Source organism: Cervus canadensis, chromosome 3, assembly GCF_019320065.1.
Source record: "Cervus canadensis isolate Bull #8, Minnesota chromosome 3, ASM1932006v1, whole genome shotgun sequence".
Lineage (NCBI taxonomy): Eukaryota > Metazoa > Chordata > Mammalia > Artiodactyla > Cervidae > Cervus > Cervus canadensis.
Window position 1 is genome coordinate 35,418,098 of NC_057388.1, and position 18,064 is coordinate 35,436,161.

Sequence of the window (18,064 nt, forward strand, 5' to 3'; positions counted from 1 at the left end):
CTCCACTTTTTCTTCACCTGGATTTCTGCTCACATTCAAGAATTCTGCTTACCTGGCCACCTTCAACTTGTAAATCCACAGATTTTGATATGGTGCTGAGAAATGTGGAGTTTCCAATTGTGTAAAGTCAGAACATAGTCCATTGGCATCTTGCCCAATATAGTCAGTACATGGTAGCTGTAAGACAAGGGTAAATGAAAGCAAAGCTTTGTGGCCTTTGTGGCCTTCTCTGCAAGTCAGGAAATTCAAGTGTGAAAAGATTGCAAAGGATTTCATTTGCATTTACACAAGTGAACCTGGGCTGGTAGAGGCAAGATCAGGAGTAAGGTGTGCTTGCCTTCATTAACCCTAAAGGCAAAGGATACAGACTGGAGAGTCGAACTTATATTATCTAGTAAATTGAACATCTAATTTTTTCCCAACTAATTGGGGTTATATCTGATTGTATCTGGACAGAAGTTAGTATTTATACTAATTATCCTTAGTTCCACAACACTGTCTGACAACATACCATTCAGTATTTTCCTAAGCAACTCTATAACTGTCCTGATTTTCAGTATGTGTGTGTGTATATATATATATATATATATACATGCTGTAAATAATTTATGTTGTATATGTATAAATATATATTTAATTTGAGGTGTATAATTTTATATTTTAAAATAAGACAAACTAGACACTTCAGCTAATTAAAAATTAAGTGATAGATTAGTCACATTTTATGATGGGCCTAATTAACTGAGTTCATATAGCCCATGTTCAAGAGCAAGAAATCAGTATTCTTGTTTGAAACCTTGTCCTATGAATTAATAACTGCAGCCTTACCTGCTTGCCTTAATTCCTCTGAGCTTCAGTTCTTATCAGCTATAAAATAAGATAATAAATAATACTTGACTCACAGAGTTGCGTTGAGGATTAAGTAATTTAACACATGAAAAGCACTTAGACTCTGCCTGTGAAAAAGCCTTTCATTAATGTTAGCTGTTATTATTTTAATATGCTGACTTTACAAAGTGCTTCTCATGACATAATGGTGTGTCAATACAATTAAAAGTTTTGCAGCTGTACATTTTTATAGAGCATAGTTCCTGACACAAAATTGGCACTCAATAATTTTGCTAGATATAGGTGAAAGAATGACTAAAATATACATGTGAAATGTTATTACAATTGTTAATATTTATAAATAAAGGGAAAATGGTGATTAATACATCTTTTGAAGACATTTCAATAGTTTTGGCTATTTAAATATATATTGGCATATCTAGAATTTTAGTAAAAATACATGAGTTTGCATTTGACATTAATTTCCATCTTCAATCTTATTTTAAAATTGTATGCTTTCAGTTTTTCAGAATTTGAAAAAAATAACATTTTTACCACTGTTCACTGCATTATGAATCTTATCCCTAATATATTTTTTCCCATGATCTCACACTTTGATAATTAAGTCCAAAATAGAAACTTTGAAACTCATACTACAATGTGCTTTTTTTAAATTCTACTAGAGAAATAGCCATGAATTATAAAGTAGCAACCAAAGTTGACTATTAACTTAAAAGTGATCATACTCATTCTTATATCATCATGAATTTAAAAAGGAAAATCATAAAATATAAAAGGATGTAATTTGCTAAAATAATTTTTAATTTTTGTTATAAAATTTTTTAAACCTACTGAATATTATAGTAAATACTGCCACAAGTACTTATTTTCTTGATATCCAATTTTATCAAATCTAAATATTTTGCTATACTGGCTTCAGTTTTTTTTTTTTAATAAAAAATATGTTATAGCTACCTCTGAAGCCCTCTGAAACCATTCCCCTGTTTATCTGAGATAACCATTAAATAGAGTATAACATCTATAAATGCCACGCTGTCTTATGATATTAACATGTTTGTCATACATATATACAAGTAGACATAAATAATTTACAGTATTATTTCATGTGATTTCAATTTATATCTTGATAACCTACTCTAGGTTTTCTTCTGAAAATTACTTGCTAAAGATTTTTTTTAATATTTATCCACCTTGATATATAAGGTGTTTTCATTCAAGAGTCGTGTCCGACTCTTACGACCCCATGGACTGTAGCCTGCCAGGCTCCTCTGTCCACGGGATTCTCCAGGCAAGAATACTGGAGTGGGTTGCCATTTCCTTCTTCAGGGGATCTTCCCGACCCGGGAATCGAACCCAGGTCTCCTGCATTGTAGGCAGATTCTTTACCAACTGACCTATAAGGGAAGCCCCAATTTCATTGAATGAATATATTATAATGCCTGTATTTCTTATCTTATTCTATACTTATCTTATACTATTATAAACAATATTGCAGTGAATGTTCTTGAACAAAACTTTAGATACATGTGGGAGAGTTCTCTAGAGTAAAATTGTAATAAGTCAAAGTGGAACTTTCTGAGTACTTGGGTATATAAACTTCACTAGACAGATTTTTCTAAAACATATACATAAAAATATATACGTTCTGTCCACAGTCTATGAAAGTTGTTTTATCTTGGAATCATTGCCTATTCATTTCCCCAGAATTCTTTGCACTTTGTGCTGAATGACAAAATTGTCACATCGTGTTCTTATTTTTGTACATTCAAATAGGTTGGTTAAAAATGAGACCAGTGCTGCTTCATTTCTTAAAGTGAATTCAGTTCACAGTAGCTGAAACGTGAAGTCTTTGGAGACATTAACTAGTCGGTTCTCAATCTTGACAACACTTTAGGTTTACTCATGTCATTTTAAAAATTCTGATGCTCAAGCCTCACCCCAGGACTATTAAATAAGACTCTCATAAGGAGAAAAGGGAAGGGAGATGTGGATGCATACTGTTTGCACCATCCCCCACAGTTGGAACACAGATCCCAGAGTGATTCTAACAGGCAACCAGTGTTGGAGATTATTGCCCTTGTATATGCGATAAGAAAGAGAATAAAGCCAGAGGGAGAAAAAAGATATTTGGCTGTAGATATATCTCTAAAAGTGAGTGGTGAAATGGAACTTGACTCTCAATATTTTTATCTAGAATGAATAAACTAGTGTCTGGGGGACAATAGTAGGTATTCCAGAATTTAGCAAGGCTTGAGGCCATTAATATAACAAGAGTTAGTCTGTTGTCCATTGTTGGGAATAGAACTGTAGATCTAGGGTGAAGATCCACTACTTTCAGGGAAAGGCAATTTATGAATTCCAGGCACAGGAAAGGACCCCAGACAAGTATTAGGTTGGTGCAAAAGTAATTGCAGTTTTTGTATTGTTGAAATTTGCTTTCTGATATTGGAATACATTCTAAATAAATGTGATTGTTATACATCATTTTAATGCACATTTCTCACTTAATGTTTTTTGCTAATGACTTATTACTTGCTGTCTATATTCATTTTAGACCATGGAAATGATGTTAGACAAAAAGCAAATTCAAGCAATTTTCTTATTTGAGTTCAAAATGGGTCATAAATTAGCAAAGACAACACGAAATCACCAATGCATTTGGCCCAGGAACTGCTAGTGAACAGTGGTGGTCCAAGAAGTTTTGTAAGGAGACGAGAGCCTTGAAGATGAGCATAGTGGCCAGCCATCAGAAGTTGACATTGACCAATTGAGAGCATCATCAAAGCTGATCTTCTTACTACTACACAGGAAGTTGCCAAAGATCTCAGGGTCAACCATTCTATGGTCATTCAGTATTTGAAGCAAATTGGAAAGATGAAAAAGCTTGATAAGTGGGTCCCTCATGAGCTGGCCAGAAATAAAAAAATCACCATTTTGAAGTGTCATCTTCTCTTGTGCTCATTTCAGGAGCACATATATTATAAATAGAAATGTCATCTTCTCTTATTCTATACAATGAACCATTTCTTGATTGGATTGTGATGTGCAACAAAAAGTGGATTGTATATGACAATCGTCAATGACCAGCTTAGTGACTGGACCAAGAAGCTCCAAAACACTTCCCAAAGTCAAATTTGCACCAAACAAAGGTCATGGTCACTGTTTGGTGGTCTGCTGCTGATCGACTGCCCCTTTCTGAACCCCAATAAAACCAATACATCTGAGAAGTATGCTCAGCAAATCCATAAGGTGCACCAAAAGCTGCAATGCCTGCAGCCAACATTGGTCAACAGAAAGGGCCCAATTCTCTGCAACGATGCCCAACAGCATGTTGCACAACCAACATTTCAAAAATTAAACAAATTGAGCTACAAAGTTTTGCCTCATACTCCATATTCGCCTGACCTCTCACCAACTGACTACCACTTCTCAAGCATCTTGTCAAGTTTTTGCAGGGGAAATGCTTCCACAACCAGCAGGAGGCAGAAAATGTTTTACATTTTTTTACATTTACATTCATCAAATCCCAAAGCATGGATTTTTATGCTACAGGAATAAACAAACTTCTCGGTGGCAAAAGTGTGTTGATTGTAATGGTTCCTATTTTGATTAATAAAGAGGTGTTTGAGCCTACTAATAATTATTTAGAATTCATAGTCGAAAGCCATAATTACATTTGCACCAACCTAAAAGGTTTGTTTTCCAGGCAAAAAATTAGGGAAAAGCCAGTGAATGTTAGAGAAAGGTTTGGCCTGTGTGGGTGCCATTGGCTCATAGCAAATAGTAGTAATTCCAACTCCATTGATTGATGGTCAGTATAGATGTTTTGTCAAACTTAATTAAAATAAGTTTTAAAAATACTCATTCTTAAACATGTAAAATATAAGCTTCTAACTGTTGATCAGAGGGCATGGAAGAGTCAAGGACAAACTCAAATGGCCCAAGTTATAATGAATAAAGAAAAGTTTTGATTTGGTTTATCATTTATAACAAGTATTGACAGAAACCAAGAATTTATATTTAATTAGGATTGTCTCATAACTATATTACTGTTTTACTAAAAGTGTCAGAATATACTATAAATATAAGATAAATATTCATGAGATCTCAGCTATAGTAACAGCCATTTTTCATCCTTTCCTCAGTCAATACAGTTATTATAGTCTTTTATGGAAAAAAATTGAAAAACCATTTGGCTTTACTGACATGATCAGTTGCAAAACTATTGGAAAATTAAATACCAAATTATTATTTATGGGATAAGAATATATTGACTTTACTGTATAGTTCATGTAATTATCTCACACATTCAGGAGAGATTAAGATTTCTAAAACTGTATTACAGTTAAAACACCAAAAGCTTTTCTTTTAAAAAAAAATTAGCTTAGGGAAAATAAAACTAAAGTATTCCAAGATATTTTTAAATTGTTATTGTGCATTCAACTTAAGATACGGTTTAAGACATCAGTATGATGAGATGATTACATAGTGATTCACAACAAAGTAACTTTAAAAGTCTGCATGCCCTTCAGGTTGACTATGAAGTCACCAGTCAAGGTGAATAATCAAGATAACTTTTTCTTTTCTTCTAATTCAGTGCTGAGTATAAGAGAAGGACTAAATACGTTCAGAAAAGTCTTAATCCTGAGTGGAATCAAACAGTGATTTATAAAAGTATCTCCATGGAACAGGTATGCAGCTATTATTTTCTATATGACAGATTTAGGCTTTTATAAAAACAGTGATGATAAAATTGTTGAGAGATTGTGATTTATATCAATTTTACTATATAAACAAAACAAAAAAAAAAAATAGGTAAAGTACATTTCTAAGAAATGTAGCCATAAAAGGAACTGGGTGCAGTTCAAAGACATGGTGAAAGAAAATGTGCACATTTTGGCAAAACAGCTAAAAAATAAACACAATAAATAAGATTGGTAGAACATTTTCCATTGATTATTTCAAAATGAAATATTTAAGTAGACTGGGCTCTATTATATTTTGAAGGAAAATATTTCCAGCTAGGCATGTCATGACATTTAGAAACAGTATAGAGATACAAAAGAATTGGATACACTGAAATGAATTATCCCATCAGGCAACATTTTGGGGATCGTCTTTTCTCTAAATTGAGACTTAATAAGGATCTGGCATTGTGGAACTGAATTGTACAGAAGAAAGCATGAAGAAAACTAATGTAAAGGGTTACCACCAGAAACAGAATGACTCTAGGCAAAACTGCATCAATATGTTTGTGAAAATCTTCATAACAATGCATGATTTACAGAAAATAACTGATGGTTTATAAGGATGAATTAAGAGAGAAGAAAATACAAATAAAATAGAAAGAAGACATTCATGGAAGCAGTTTACAAATGAGTTGTCTTTCAGAGTGAGATTTCTAATTTATCCTCTGGAAGATTTCTAATTTGACCATGAAATTGAAGCCAGATATAAATTATAATCTGGGTTCTTGAGTTGAAAATAAGTTAAATTCACCTGCAAAAATAAGATAATGCTATTAATGTGTTTTGGCAATTTACTGAGACAACAAACTGAAATCCAAATACTTTATCTAAATAACCTAGACATTTTTTATGACCTATGAATTTCATGTGTTAAAGAGTATATATAGATTCTGCTTTGTACTTTTAATAATGGGAGGGGGCAGAATAACAGGAAATAAGTAAAAATCACCCTTTTGTTTGCAAAACAGTGAGGTACCTTATGATCAAACACTCGGTTGGACCGCAAAATGATTGACAGTTTACATAATATTTAATGTAAGTATACAGTTTTAGATAAAATTAAAACTATTTTTACATAAATGGACAGAGTACAAGGAGTAAAAATAAAAGCTCTGTTATATGAGTATAATAAAAATTTATGATGAGAATGAGGTTAATAACATTTTGATTTGAACTGTAGCTCAAGAAGAAAACACTGGAGGTGACAGTCTGGGATTATGATAGATTTTCTTCCAATGACTTTCTTGGTGAGGTGAGCCAATGGTTTCTTTTATTTTTCATTTGCTTCATTATAAGTCTTTATTTAAAGCTTGATGGAAAGGAAATTTCTTAAATGTATAAAATAACTATTTCTGGATAAAATTCTTTGGTGAATAGAATTTATTTTCAAACTGACTCTGAATAGATGAATATTTGGAGAAATTTTTCACTTTACCACTTAAAGTACATTATAATTAATTTTCAAGGTGAAATATTAATTGTTTCATAGAAAGTTATATAATCATGTTGTGAATCCAAATGACTATGTTAAAGATTTGAGATAAATTTATTATAAAATGAGCTGAATTTTTTCAAATGCATTTTCAGTTTATTTAACGGCTGTCCCTCATTCCATGTATGAATGACTTGATGTGACATTTTATATTCTTATTTTTTTCAAGTGTCTCACAGAAAAATCTCAAAATATTTTAAGAAGCAAAACTAGAAGTAAAAGAAAACAATAAAAACAAATTTTTTGTAAATCACAAGGAATGTAACCCAATTATGAAATCTGGCAGGATGGTTAGATCTTGTGATTTTTTTTCATCTATAATGTTTTGAAAATAAAAATACATATTTTTGTTTAGTGATCTTTGCTTAAAGCAGAAGTTATGAATTATCATTGAAAAATAAATCCTCTCCAAAAATATGTAATACCTAGAAAATTTGATATCCTTTTGATAGAAACAATAGAAAACAGTTGCATAGTCTTAAGTGACACGAAGTCTTGTTTTGTTCCTACATCTGTACCTCTTTCCCATTTGAATTTCACCTGCAGGCTTCATGTGGAATAGCCACTTGGACTAATCTTGGTTTTAGATAGGACTACTCTAGAGTGTACTGTTATATCTGATTTATGATCCTATTTCAAAAAGCTGATTTACTGAAGTCCTGATAATTTATTGTTCACATAAACCTAAGGCATATATCCATTGTGCTGGTTTTCAGTTTTTTATATTGATCAAATTTAAGATGCTAACTACTGTAAAATGCACCATTGTTGATGTACCACTAAGAAAAAGAAAACGTTGCCAATTAAACCATGATGCAGTGCTTTCTTTTCATAAATTGTTGGTCATATCCCTGTTCCAAATGTGAACTGATATATTTTAAAATAGATGGAATAAGTTAATAATTTAAAATTAACCATTCTTTTCATTTTGTCCCTCTGGTAACTAAAATTAAACAATCTTCAAAAAATTGCTAGCCAAGTCTAGGACTACAACATGTCCATTTAACAAAAGAAAACTTTATTTCATAAAGAAATTGACTTGTAATCTCTCTTTTTGCATCATCTCCAAATAATTTAATTAATAGTCAGAGATGTAATACAGTTCAATTTAACCAAACATTTATGAAGAATTTAATATGCACAAGACATTGTTCCCAATATTATGAATGAAGAAAAATGAGGAAGACAGCCTCATCATCCTAAAAGATATACTATATCCTTTTATGTCCTTGAATAAATTTCAGATCACAGAAAAAATTAACAAATGAGTTATAGATTAATCCATAAATTTCATTCACTTACTGCATTTTTTTTCAGGTACTGATTGATTTATCTAGCACATCTCACCTTGATAACACGCCTAGGTGGTATCCGCTCAAAGAACAGACTGAAAGCATTGATCATGGCAAGTCCCATTCCAGTCAGAGCAGCCAGCAGTCCCCAAAGCCATCTGTCATCAAAAGCAGAAGCCATGGTATCTTCCCTGACCCATCCAAGGGTAGGAAATATTTCAAGTAGCAAAACTTTGTCTATTTGCTCACTCAGTATCTTTCTGAATATAAGTGTCTGTATATTTAGTATTTTTTGAAAGGTTGGGTTCTACTGGGAAATATTTAATACAATATCATGCAAAGAGTGATGGATATGGAATCTGGAGAAATGGACTTTAGTCTCAGATCAGCCCATAATTAAGTTGATGCCTTTGTGATCTTCACCACTCTGGTTCTCTGTTTTTGAATCTGTAAAATGGAGAAGGTTGCATTATATGAGCTATTGAGTCTTTTCCAGCTCTCAAGATCCAAGACAATATGATTTTATAAAATGTATTGGGATATTTCATAAAGAAAACATGAAAAGACTCAACAGTACATTGACTAGATGTAATCATCATTATAATTCTTACATATTTCTTCTAATTGCTTATATCCCTATTTTTCATACATACATTCTTATTCATTATAAATGTAATATATGGACACATACAACTTTGCATTTTGCTTTTTAATTATATCAAAAATGTTTTCCTTAGGTTATCAAAACAATTGGTATGCTGAAAAATACTTAAATCTTTCCTAAATAGTGGATTCAAACTAATTCTATAATTTTTTTAACTATTATTTTTTAAATTGCAGCATCATACACTGGGTTTGGCAGTATGCACAGTTTTCTCATTTGAAAGAACTTTTCCATTGGGAGGTTCAGTAACCAGTTATCCTACAACACAGCATTAATCCTTATCATAAACTGATTTACTGCCTGTATGAGATAACCATGGAGTATCTTTCCAGGATATGCTGAGCATTTTATAAATATTAAATAAAAAGTTTTATATTGGATCTGAGTATTCCTTCCTTTTTTGCCTCTTTTCAGGAAGTACAGCATAATTGAAAAGTGGTTTTTTGCAATTTGGGTCAGAAATACAAATGTTCTACAAGATGGAAAACTGAGATTATGTCCAAAGGCCACTGAGTTAATATGATAAACCACTGATTACAATATGTGCTATAGATTACTTATGAATTTTATATATCATTTCTGGATTCCATGTAGCCAGGTTAACTCTGCCCTGATTGCCATTCTGAAAGATGATCAGTATAAAGACCTCTCTCCCTGTATAGCTGCCATAGTAAATGTGTGATCTTATATGTACATTCTTTAAAATCACCTGAGATGATGATAATACCATCTCCACTTCCAAGTATCCCAGTGACTCACAACCCTTCCTCCAGGAATTAACTATCTTTTTTACTTAAAACTCCTCCTACGGCAGTGTCAGCCTGTCGTTTCTCCCCTGATCTCCACTAGAATTAGTAGAGTTCCTTGGTAAAATTATAAGTCAATATATTCATTTACATGAGACTACTTCAAATGCATTCCTCTTCTCAAACCTCTCTTCTCAAGATTATCGTCCTCTTGTCTTTCTTCCCAAAAACTGTCTCCCAAATGGTGAATCACATTGCTATATGGTGAGCAGTTGCACAAATGAGCCAAAAACCAAACAGAATTATCATCAATCTTAGACGGTTTCAAATTGTGTGAGCCAAGCTTGACAAGAGGAACTCTGGAGCAACTTTAACTCGTGTTTTGCCTTTTTGTAACCAGACATGCAGGTTCCCACCATTGAGAAATCCCATAGTAGTCCCGGTAGCTCGAAATCCTCATCCGAAGGCCATCTCCGCTCTCATGGACCATCTCGCAGTCAAAGCAAAACCAGCGTCACTCAGACCCACCTGGAAGACGCAGGGGCTGCTATAGCCGCTGCCGAAGCCGCTGTGCAACAACTCCGCCTTCAACCAAGTAAAAGACGCAAATAAATTCCTCAGCATGGCAGCTTAATGTTCATCTGTTGCCTTTCCTTCCCGCTGTCTTCCCCCATTCGCTTTGTGTTTGGCTTTCCCTTCTCCCTCTGTTCTCTGTCCCCTTGTCTGTGTAGGAACAGTATCAATACATAAATATGCTCTTTCTTATTTAGTTTTTTTTTTTCTTTTTAGTTTACATAGACCAAAAATAAAACTGGCTGTTTCTCCTTTGTCTCTACCATCCGTCCAACCTGGCTCATTGTATTTGGGAGCTGTGTCTGTGATGTTTGCAGGCAAAGCCATGTTGTGTATCCTTTGTGTGTGCGCCTAAATAGCCTTTAGAATACAGAAATTATAAGCACAAGTGGCTGCCAATTTTCCAGGCATTACACCAAAAAAAAAAAAAAAAAAAAGCACGCACACACAACTGTTTGGAGCAGACTAGCAATGAGATTCTCGCCTCTGAAAAACACTAAACAATTTTAGACAGAAGAGTAATGTGACCAACAGTCAACTTCTAGAACCTAGGAGAAATGGAAAAGACATATCAATCTTTAAAAGTTTAATAAATTGTGCATGTGAAATGATGAAGATTTCTGTGTGAGAAACTTTCTAGACTTTTGGAAAAAAAGCTGTGAAGAAAATCATGTTTCTTATATTCTCAAAAGTACATAGTATTAATATATGTACAAGCATATGTGATGAGACTATGTCGTCGCCTCATTAGGTAGCACAGTTGGGCCCATTCAGTTGGGTCACACTTTGTTTATGATTCCAGAAAATTTATAGGGTTATTCTTTCTTTAACCATTGGAAATCCTTTAAAGTCAAGATATCAACTAAAGCATAACAAATCACCCATTTTAACTGCTGTAATTTCAGTTGATAACAATGATATAAGAACTTAGCAAGTACAGAGACTTTGAAAATGCTGGGGCACAGTTACTTCCAAGAGGCATCAGCCGAACAACGGAGATAAATGAATGTTCTCCCCGTCTCCCAAAATCATCATTTCCAAAGAAACAGCCAGTTTTAACCCCCGTTAGTGCTGCGCATGTGATGTCATTTTGGCATTTGAAAACACAACTTAATTTCAGTAGAGCAAAACATCACTTATGTTTGCATGAATGACATTCAAGCTGGTTCCATCTGAGGATACATACTCTGGGTTTCCATTTCACCCACACTGCCACAGCAGCACATAAAAGCGGTCAGTCTAATCATGCCAGGAAGCAGCACAGACACAGCATAGCAGGAGTCTTCCCCATTCAAAGAACTCAGTCTGATAATCTGCCTCCACCAGCCAATGGCAACCAAGACCAAAGCCAGCTAGCCCTCAGGAAGGTGATGTCTGATGGACCAGTCAAGCCAGAAGGAGGTGAGCAGAAAGGCGCTATTCAAAGTACACAGCGAGAACATCCCCCAAATTTAAGGCCCTCATCTTTTAATTTTTAGAAATTGTCTGATAAAGTATGTTTATCCACTTTTTAATGTGCTTTTGTGGGCATGGCATTTCAGGACTTCATCATCACCGTGTAAGTCCCAAGATCAGTTTCATAATATATTGATTATAGTGATTTGTATTTTTCTATGCACTGAGCATCTTTTGACTTTTGTTGGGAAATAGATTAACAGTATTCATATTGCAGAATGGAATGCATGCTACTAACCTAATCTGTTCAAGCATGACTACAAATATGTTGCATTGTGATAAAAATTTAAACCACTCACAATTTGAATTAGCATACCAGTTGGAATGTAGATAAGTTTTTGTTGAATATTATTTTAAGTGTAACTTTTTTTAAAAATTCAGTGAATTTTGGAAATTCCTAGAGGAAAGTAAAGGAAAAATGTTAATGCACTCATTCACCTTTACGTGGTAAAAGTTCTCTCTTGATCCTGCAAACACATTTTCCATTCATGTTTCCGTAGTTGTTAAGTGTATCAGTTGTGTTGGGCATGTGAATATACAAGTGCCTGTGTAATAAATAAAGTATATTTATTTCATTCATAACCTGCTGGGTTCTGAGCGATTGTTATATGATACAGTTTAAAATGAGTGTGTCAGTTTTTGCTTTCTTATTTGATTCCTTGCAATAGAGAATTCAGAGTTTCTGCTTCATTGCTAGTGAGAGCTATAATGATAGTATATTGGGTTGCAGGACAAAGTTTCGTGTCAGAAACATTATAAGATAGATGGGAAATTGTTACCAAATGAACATACCAGAGCTTACATAAACATGTAAATAAATGATGGGGTTGGGCTATTCTAGTCAATGCTTCCACTCTTCCTTTCTCCCACGTCTGATTAACTTCACAATCTGCTCAGCTTTCTGGATAGAGGAAGACAAATCTGATAAGCCTTGCTTTGGGCAGGCACCTTGACTTGATTCCATGGCTCTGTTAGGAAGGAAAACAAGTTAATATCAATTCCTAACTTGACCTCAACATTTGTAAGATTTTCCCCAAGAAAGAATGCCACTCACTGACAGTGATAGGGATCAAACCAGGGTGATTATTAAATGATGTTCATTGTAATTCAAATTTAAATTTAATTGTAATTCAAAAACATATATCAAAGAAAGGTTTAAAAAAAATAAGTCAGCAAAATAAGTCAGCTGTCCTTAAGTCCCTTCCAGCCCTAAAACACTTGATTTTATTATTCTGTACCTTCCACAAAACTAAAATTAGGCCTCATGCTTTTCTTTCTGCATTTCTTTTTATTCTCAGAAAACTTAAAAATTATATATGCCTTTGTCCCAACTAATCAGATATTTAGGAGCAGTGGAAGATTTGTGAAGCAATACAAAAGACATGAACTGTGATTTTCTTGAATTAGCAGGGAATTAAGGAAACAGCTTAAATATTAAAAGATAATTCTGAATATACATTTATTCAACCCAGTTTATAGATTATCACCAAAGGACAATTTTCCTTTTCTAGTTAGCCTTACTAGTACCTTCCAAGAGTACTTATAATTCCACCTCTCACCTTTTCTTCATCAAATAAATAAGTTCAATTGATTTCTTACTTCATTTTCTTACTGCAAATATTCCATAATTACAAATGTCACCATAGTCAAATGCTTCCCTTATTTCACTCTGTTTTAATTATCTTGATCTAAGTATTTCTATATGATATTTTGTCTGAGTTTTTTTTTTAGATATGGGTTTTAAAACTTTTAGCAAAACATGTTTAATTCTCTTTCTTTGAATAGTTGCTCAAATGAATATTCTCATACATTTGCAGTAGTTCTTCACGTAAAAAGTGCTTCATCACCCATTTTCTCATTTTATCACGCCTAGTGGATGAGGGATTCATTGCAGATATTCTCATTTCTGTTTTCTGAATGAGCCGTTGGAGAGTCAGGGGGTGGCATAACTGATAAAGAACACTTGGCTGGGAATTGTCAGAATCGGCAATCTAACCCTGGTCTTATAACAGTGCCTAAGCTTTTGCCTTTTAAATACATTGGCTCCTTTGAAATCCAGCTCTCCTTGATTTCACTAAAAACCATGGTCATTTGCTTATTTGCTATTTACACTCAAGTCCTTACCAGTGATTAGAGGTTGCTAGAAATGATGGCGGCATACAATTTAGACTTGCTTACCTACTTGATCCTCTTTTCTGAAGGCTGATAATTAAGCTGCCACCAGCTAAGGAAATAAAACCTTCCAACTGCACAAGTCTAGTGCAGCAGTAAGCAGTCTCTGCAGAGGAGGCTGTGTGCACATCTGTAGTCATTTCTATCAAGGGTGGTGAAATTGTCCCTAAAGAGCTTTTCATGTATTTTTTGTGAGCTTCTCAGCAGATTTCTGCTTGAAGTAGCATAAAATATGGGTCAAGTATGAACTACAGAGTGAGCCAGAAGGAACTTTTTCTCTCCCTCCGGGGTTTAGTTGCATGCTAGGAAACCTAAAAGGAAGGACTAGACAGATTGTGCCAGCTCATCCTGATACCTAAACAACTCTCTGTTTGTATTTAGAAATCCCTGGAGATGTTTTTTTTCCAAGCCAGTTGGTTTGGTTGAATACAGGCCTGGCCATTTTAGATGGTAACACCAGCCTGAAATAGGTTGTTTTTTAAAACCATACCAAAACTAAAACAAAAATTCTTAAAACCTTGGAAATTAACTTTAGTTGCTATTGAATATATTGCATTTTAGGGACATTTCTAATTCCTGAGCTATTTTTGTTTGATGCTGAGATTTTTAAGTGAGCTTGAAGTTTAGAAACACTGATAAAGGATGGGTAGAAATATTCCTCCGCCCTGGGCAGTAAGAACTGTTGGGACAGCTTGGAGAGGCTAGCTGAGAAGAGAAATCATTGATTGAGTTGTATGAGGGAACTATGATTGAGGGTCCCTTGCTGTGGCTGAATTCAGGAGAAAAGCCTGAAGCTACTTCCATAGACGGCTGCTGGAAACTCCACTTTCCATAAGACTCATTTGCAGTACCTGTCAAAGAAGAGTTTCCTATCCTTGTTGCCACGGTGAACTCTGACTAAGCCATCTCTTTTTGAGACCTGCTGTCTTGGGCGAGTGGTAGGGGGTGGTTGGGTTGGGAAACAGGGAGGGCACTGGGAGTGGAGGGAAGTGTTGGTTACAAGGGCAGCAGCCGACCAGTGGTCCATTTGGTTCTGGCCAGAAGTGGATGGTCACTTTGGTCAGAAGGAATTTGGCATTCTCTGTTTCTGGAAAGGAAAGGGTCCAAAAGGAAAGTGAAGATCAGAAAAGAAATCAGAATGAGATCATTTGGAGGTGAAATCATCTGGAATGTATGCAAGAGGTTAATAAAAATAGACTTTATATTCTTCAGTTTACTGTGTTTGTGCAAAAATAAGAAAGAAAGGCAGAAGAGAAAAGCTTTAAAAATAAAACTTGGGATAGTTTAAATGAAAACAAACTGTACTAATATGAACACAGCAAGTAAGTAGCCAATAGAAATCTAAGAGAATCAAATTGGATTTCAGCTTTCAAATTTTTTAGCCTATTTCTCTTGGGGCAAGGGTTTTCTTTTGTTATTGTTTAAAAAAATCAAAATGTTCTTCTAAAGCTTTGTGTTTTTTAAGAGTTTTCTGTATTTTCTTAGAATGATTGATTATGCATTTTCAAAACTCTGTGATCATTTAACATTTATTGCCAGAAGTATCTCTGCTGTACATGCAGAGTCACAGACAGTAAATACATAGCTCTGATCATATGACGCTGCCTCTTGTGGACGGACCTTCCTTCCCAAACGTGAATTCACTGACCTGTCGTCATCGGATACTTTTGCTTTTTTCTGGTAACAGCCATGAGTTCATCAAGCCGTCCATGTAAAGAATTACTGGTTCATACTGAGGACTTACATGTTCATTTCATCTGACATGAACAGTAAGACCAACTGGCCTAGGTATCAAACTTGGCTTCAGCATTGCTGTGCCTTTGTCACATGATCTAGCTATGGGCCTGTTTGATTGAGCAGGACTATTAACATGTGATCCAAGAAGAGAAAGGCCTAATTCTTAACATGCCAAAGTCCCTTAAATGCTATTTATGACATGTCTTTTAACAAAGTTAACCTCAGTTTTTAAAATGTAAATTACTTTACTTTATGTTTGAGCAAATTTATTTTCAAAAAGGTAATTTATCAAATTACCAGCAGAGAGCAGGACCCTGAGGAAATGAGACAGGCAAGTAAATGCTGATGGAGGAAAGAAATGAGAAGCATGGAGCATGAGAAGGCTGATGGGAACACAGTGCACCCTCCTGAACAGAGGGTCCAATCTGAGCTTGGGGCTGGGAACATTGTCACCCGGGCAGGTAGGAGGGGTCGTGGAACCAGGGGAGATGCAGAGGAATGCCAAAGGCACTCGGTAGCTACTTACCAATATTGCCTAATTCCAGATATCTATCCATGAATTACTTGATTTTTTTCCACTTTTCATCTTAGTATGTTATATTATATAAAACATGGTATTCCACCCATTCTTGTTGTGCAGGATAATCTTTGGGGAGAAGGGGGACATGAGGATGGGATAGGGTGAAGGAATCTTTACATATAATGAGTCAGACTGTGAACAGTAGCCTTTTTTATTTTCTTATTTTGTTGAATGTGTAAATATATATTTCAGTTATTGAGGTACCAAATAAACTTTTGGATATTAAATGAAAACATATCAGCAATATTTGTTTGGGGTATTGAGGTTTTTATATGCCTAATTAGGAATAATGTAGATATAACCATAGCTTTATACCTCAATGTGTTTTAAAATACTGAAAAATAAAAGTTATTGATAATTTGAACAGAAACAAATCAAAATAATATTATGAACCAATCAAGAACAGATAAACTTTTAAGAAAACGCTTGATGAAAGTTAGGAGGTAGGTGTCTATTTTTAAATGTGAGAAAGACAATAGAATAAATTTTGCTTTATTCTCAACACAGAGGCAAAGTCAACTTTTTCTCATTGAGACACTTCAAACTAAAAACTGCATTTTTTTAAGTTCCTGCAGGTCACATAATTTTTTTTCAGAGTTCTTATAACCTTTATTTTTATTTAAAAAATTTTGAAGTATAATTAATTTACAATGTTATATTAGTTTCTGGTATACAGCAAAGTTATTCAGTTACATACACAGGTCATATCTGACTATGTGAAATGAGCTTGGAATCTAAAGCGAGAGAGAAAGTGTATTTTTTAATACTGAACAAGTCAAATTTCTTTCTGTATGGCAATATATATATTCTTTCTATACTTTTCAATTGTTCTGAAGCATTGTCATTGCTACTGATGTTTCTTAAATAGCTACTTTGGCTTCATCCAACTATTAATGTACAAGAAAACTGAAGAGACTTTATGTAGAGAAAATCCATCTAGGGAAGAATTTGCATGATTTTATGCCTGCCAAATTTCATTATTTACTCTGGGTTTCTGTGTAACATAAAGTAGGTGTTTTTTTTTAAAAAAAAGCAAAACTAGGAGAGACAAGCAAATTTTTATGACACACATAATATTTAACTCAGACCTTACTCCTCTAAAGCTGTGAAGTTCTGAGTGAACAAATTCTACAGAAGTTTAGAGAAATTAAAGGATGATAAAATCAATAATAATAAATCTTTTCAAATAAGGTGATACAACTTGATCGTTTTTAGTATAGAAAATAAAATTAAAAGTCACCATAGAATGATTGTCATGTGGATACTGGTTTAAGATGATTGTCGAAAAAGGCTGGTGTTAACTGCTGTGTTTCTTTCATTTTCACAGTTCATACTTCACATGCATCACTGTAGATCTAGACCAGTGATTCTCAAAGTGTGTCCATAGATCACTAGGCATTCCAGAGATCTTTTCAGGACTCTACAAGATCAAAAAACCTTGACTATTATGATGTTATTTGCCTTTTTCACTCTCATTCTTTTGTAGTATGCATGAACTTTTCCTACATTTCCATGACATGGCACAATATCACTGCTTTGATGGCTAATGGAAAATGTATTTCTCAACTGTTCATGTTAAATTTTTCTTAATTTTGAATATGATAAATATTGGTAGATATAACTCACATAAAACAGAGTTCTTTGAGGAATTCAGTAATGTTTAGGAATGTAAAAGTGATCTTGAGACCAAAATGTTTAAGAGCCACTGCTCTACACATGAGCATAATCATAATTTTTCCAATGGTCAAGAAAGTTG

General features: G+C 34.1%; 1 protein-coding gene across 1 annotated transcript in view; it reads left to right on the forward strand.

Annotated features, from left to right (window-relative positions):
* Positions 1-18,064, forward strand: part of PCLO (piccolo presynaptic cytomatrix protein) — a 387,017-nt gene that overhangs the window by 323,468 nt on the left and 45,485 nt on the right. Inside the window, exons 17-20 of the mRNA XM_043462904.1 lie at positions 5,447-5,540; positions 6,778-6,849; positions 8,407-8,587; positions 10,192-10,386. Coding sequence (XP_043318839.1) covers positions 5,447-5,540; positions 6,778-6,849; positions 8,407-8,587; positions 10,192-10,386 — 542 coding nt within the window. The remainder of the gene's footprint in view (positions 1-5,446; positions 5,541-6,777; positions 6,850-8,406; positions 8,588-10,191; positions 10,387-18,064) is intronic.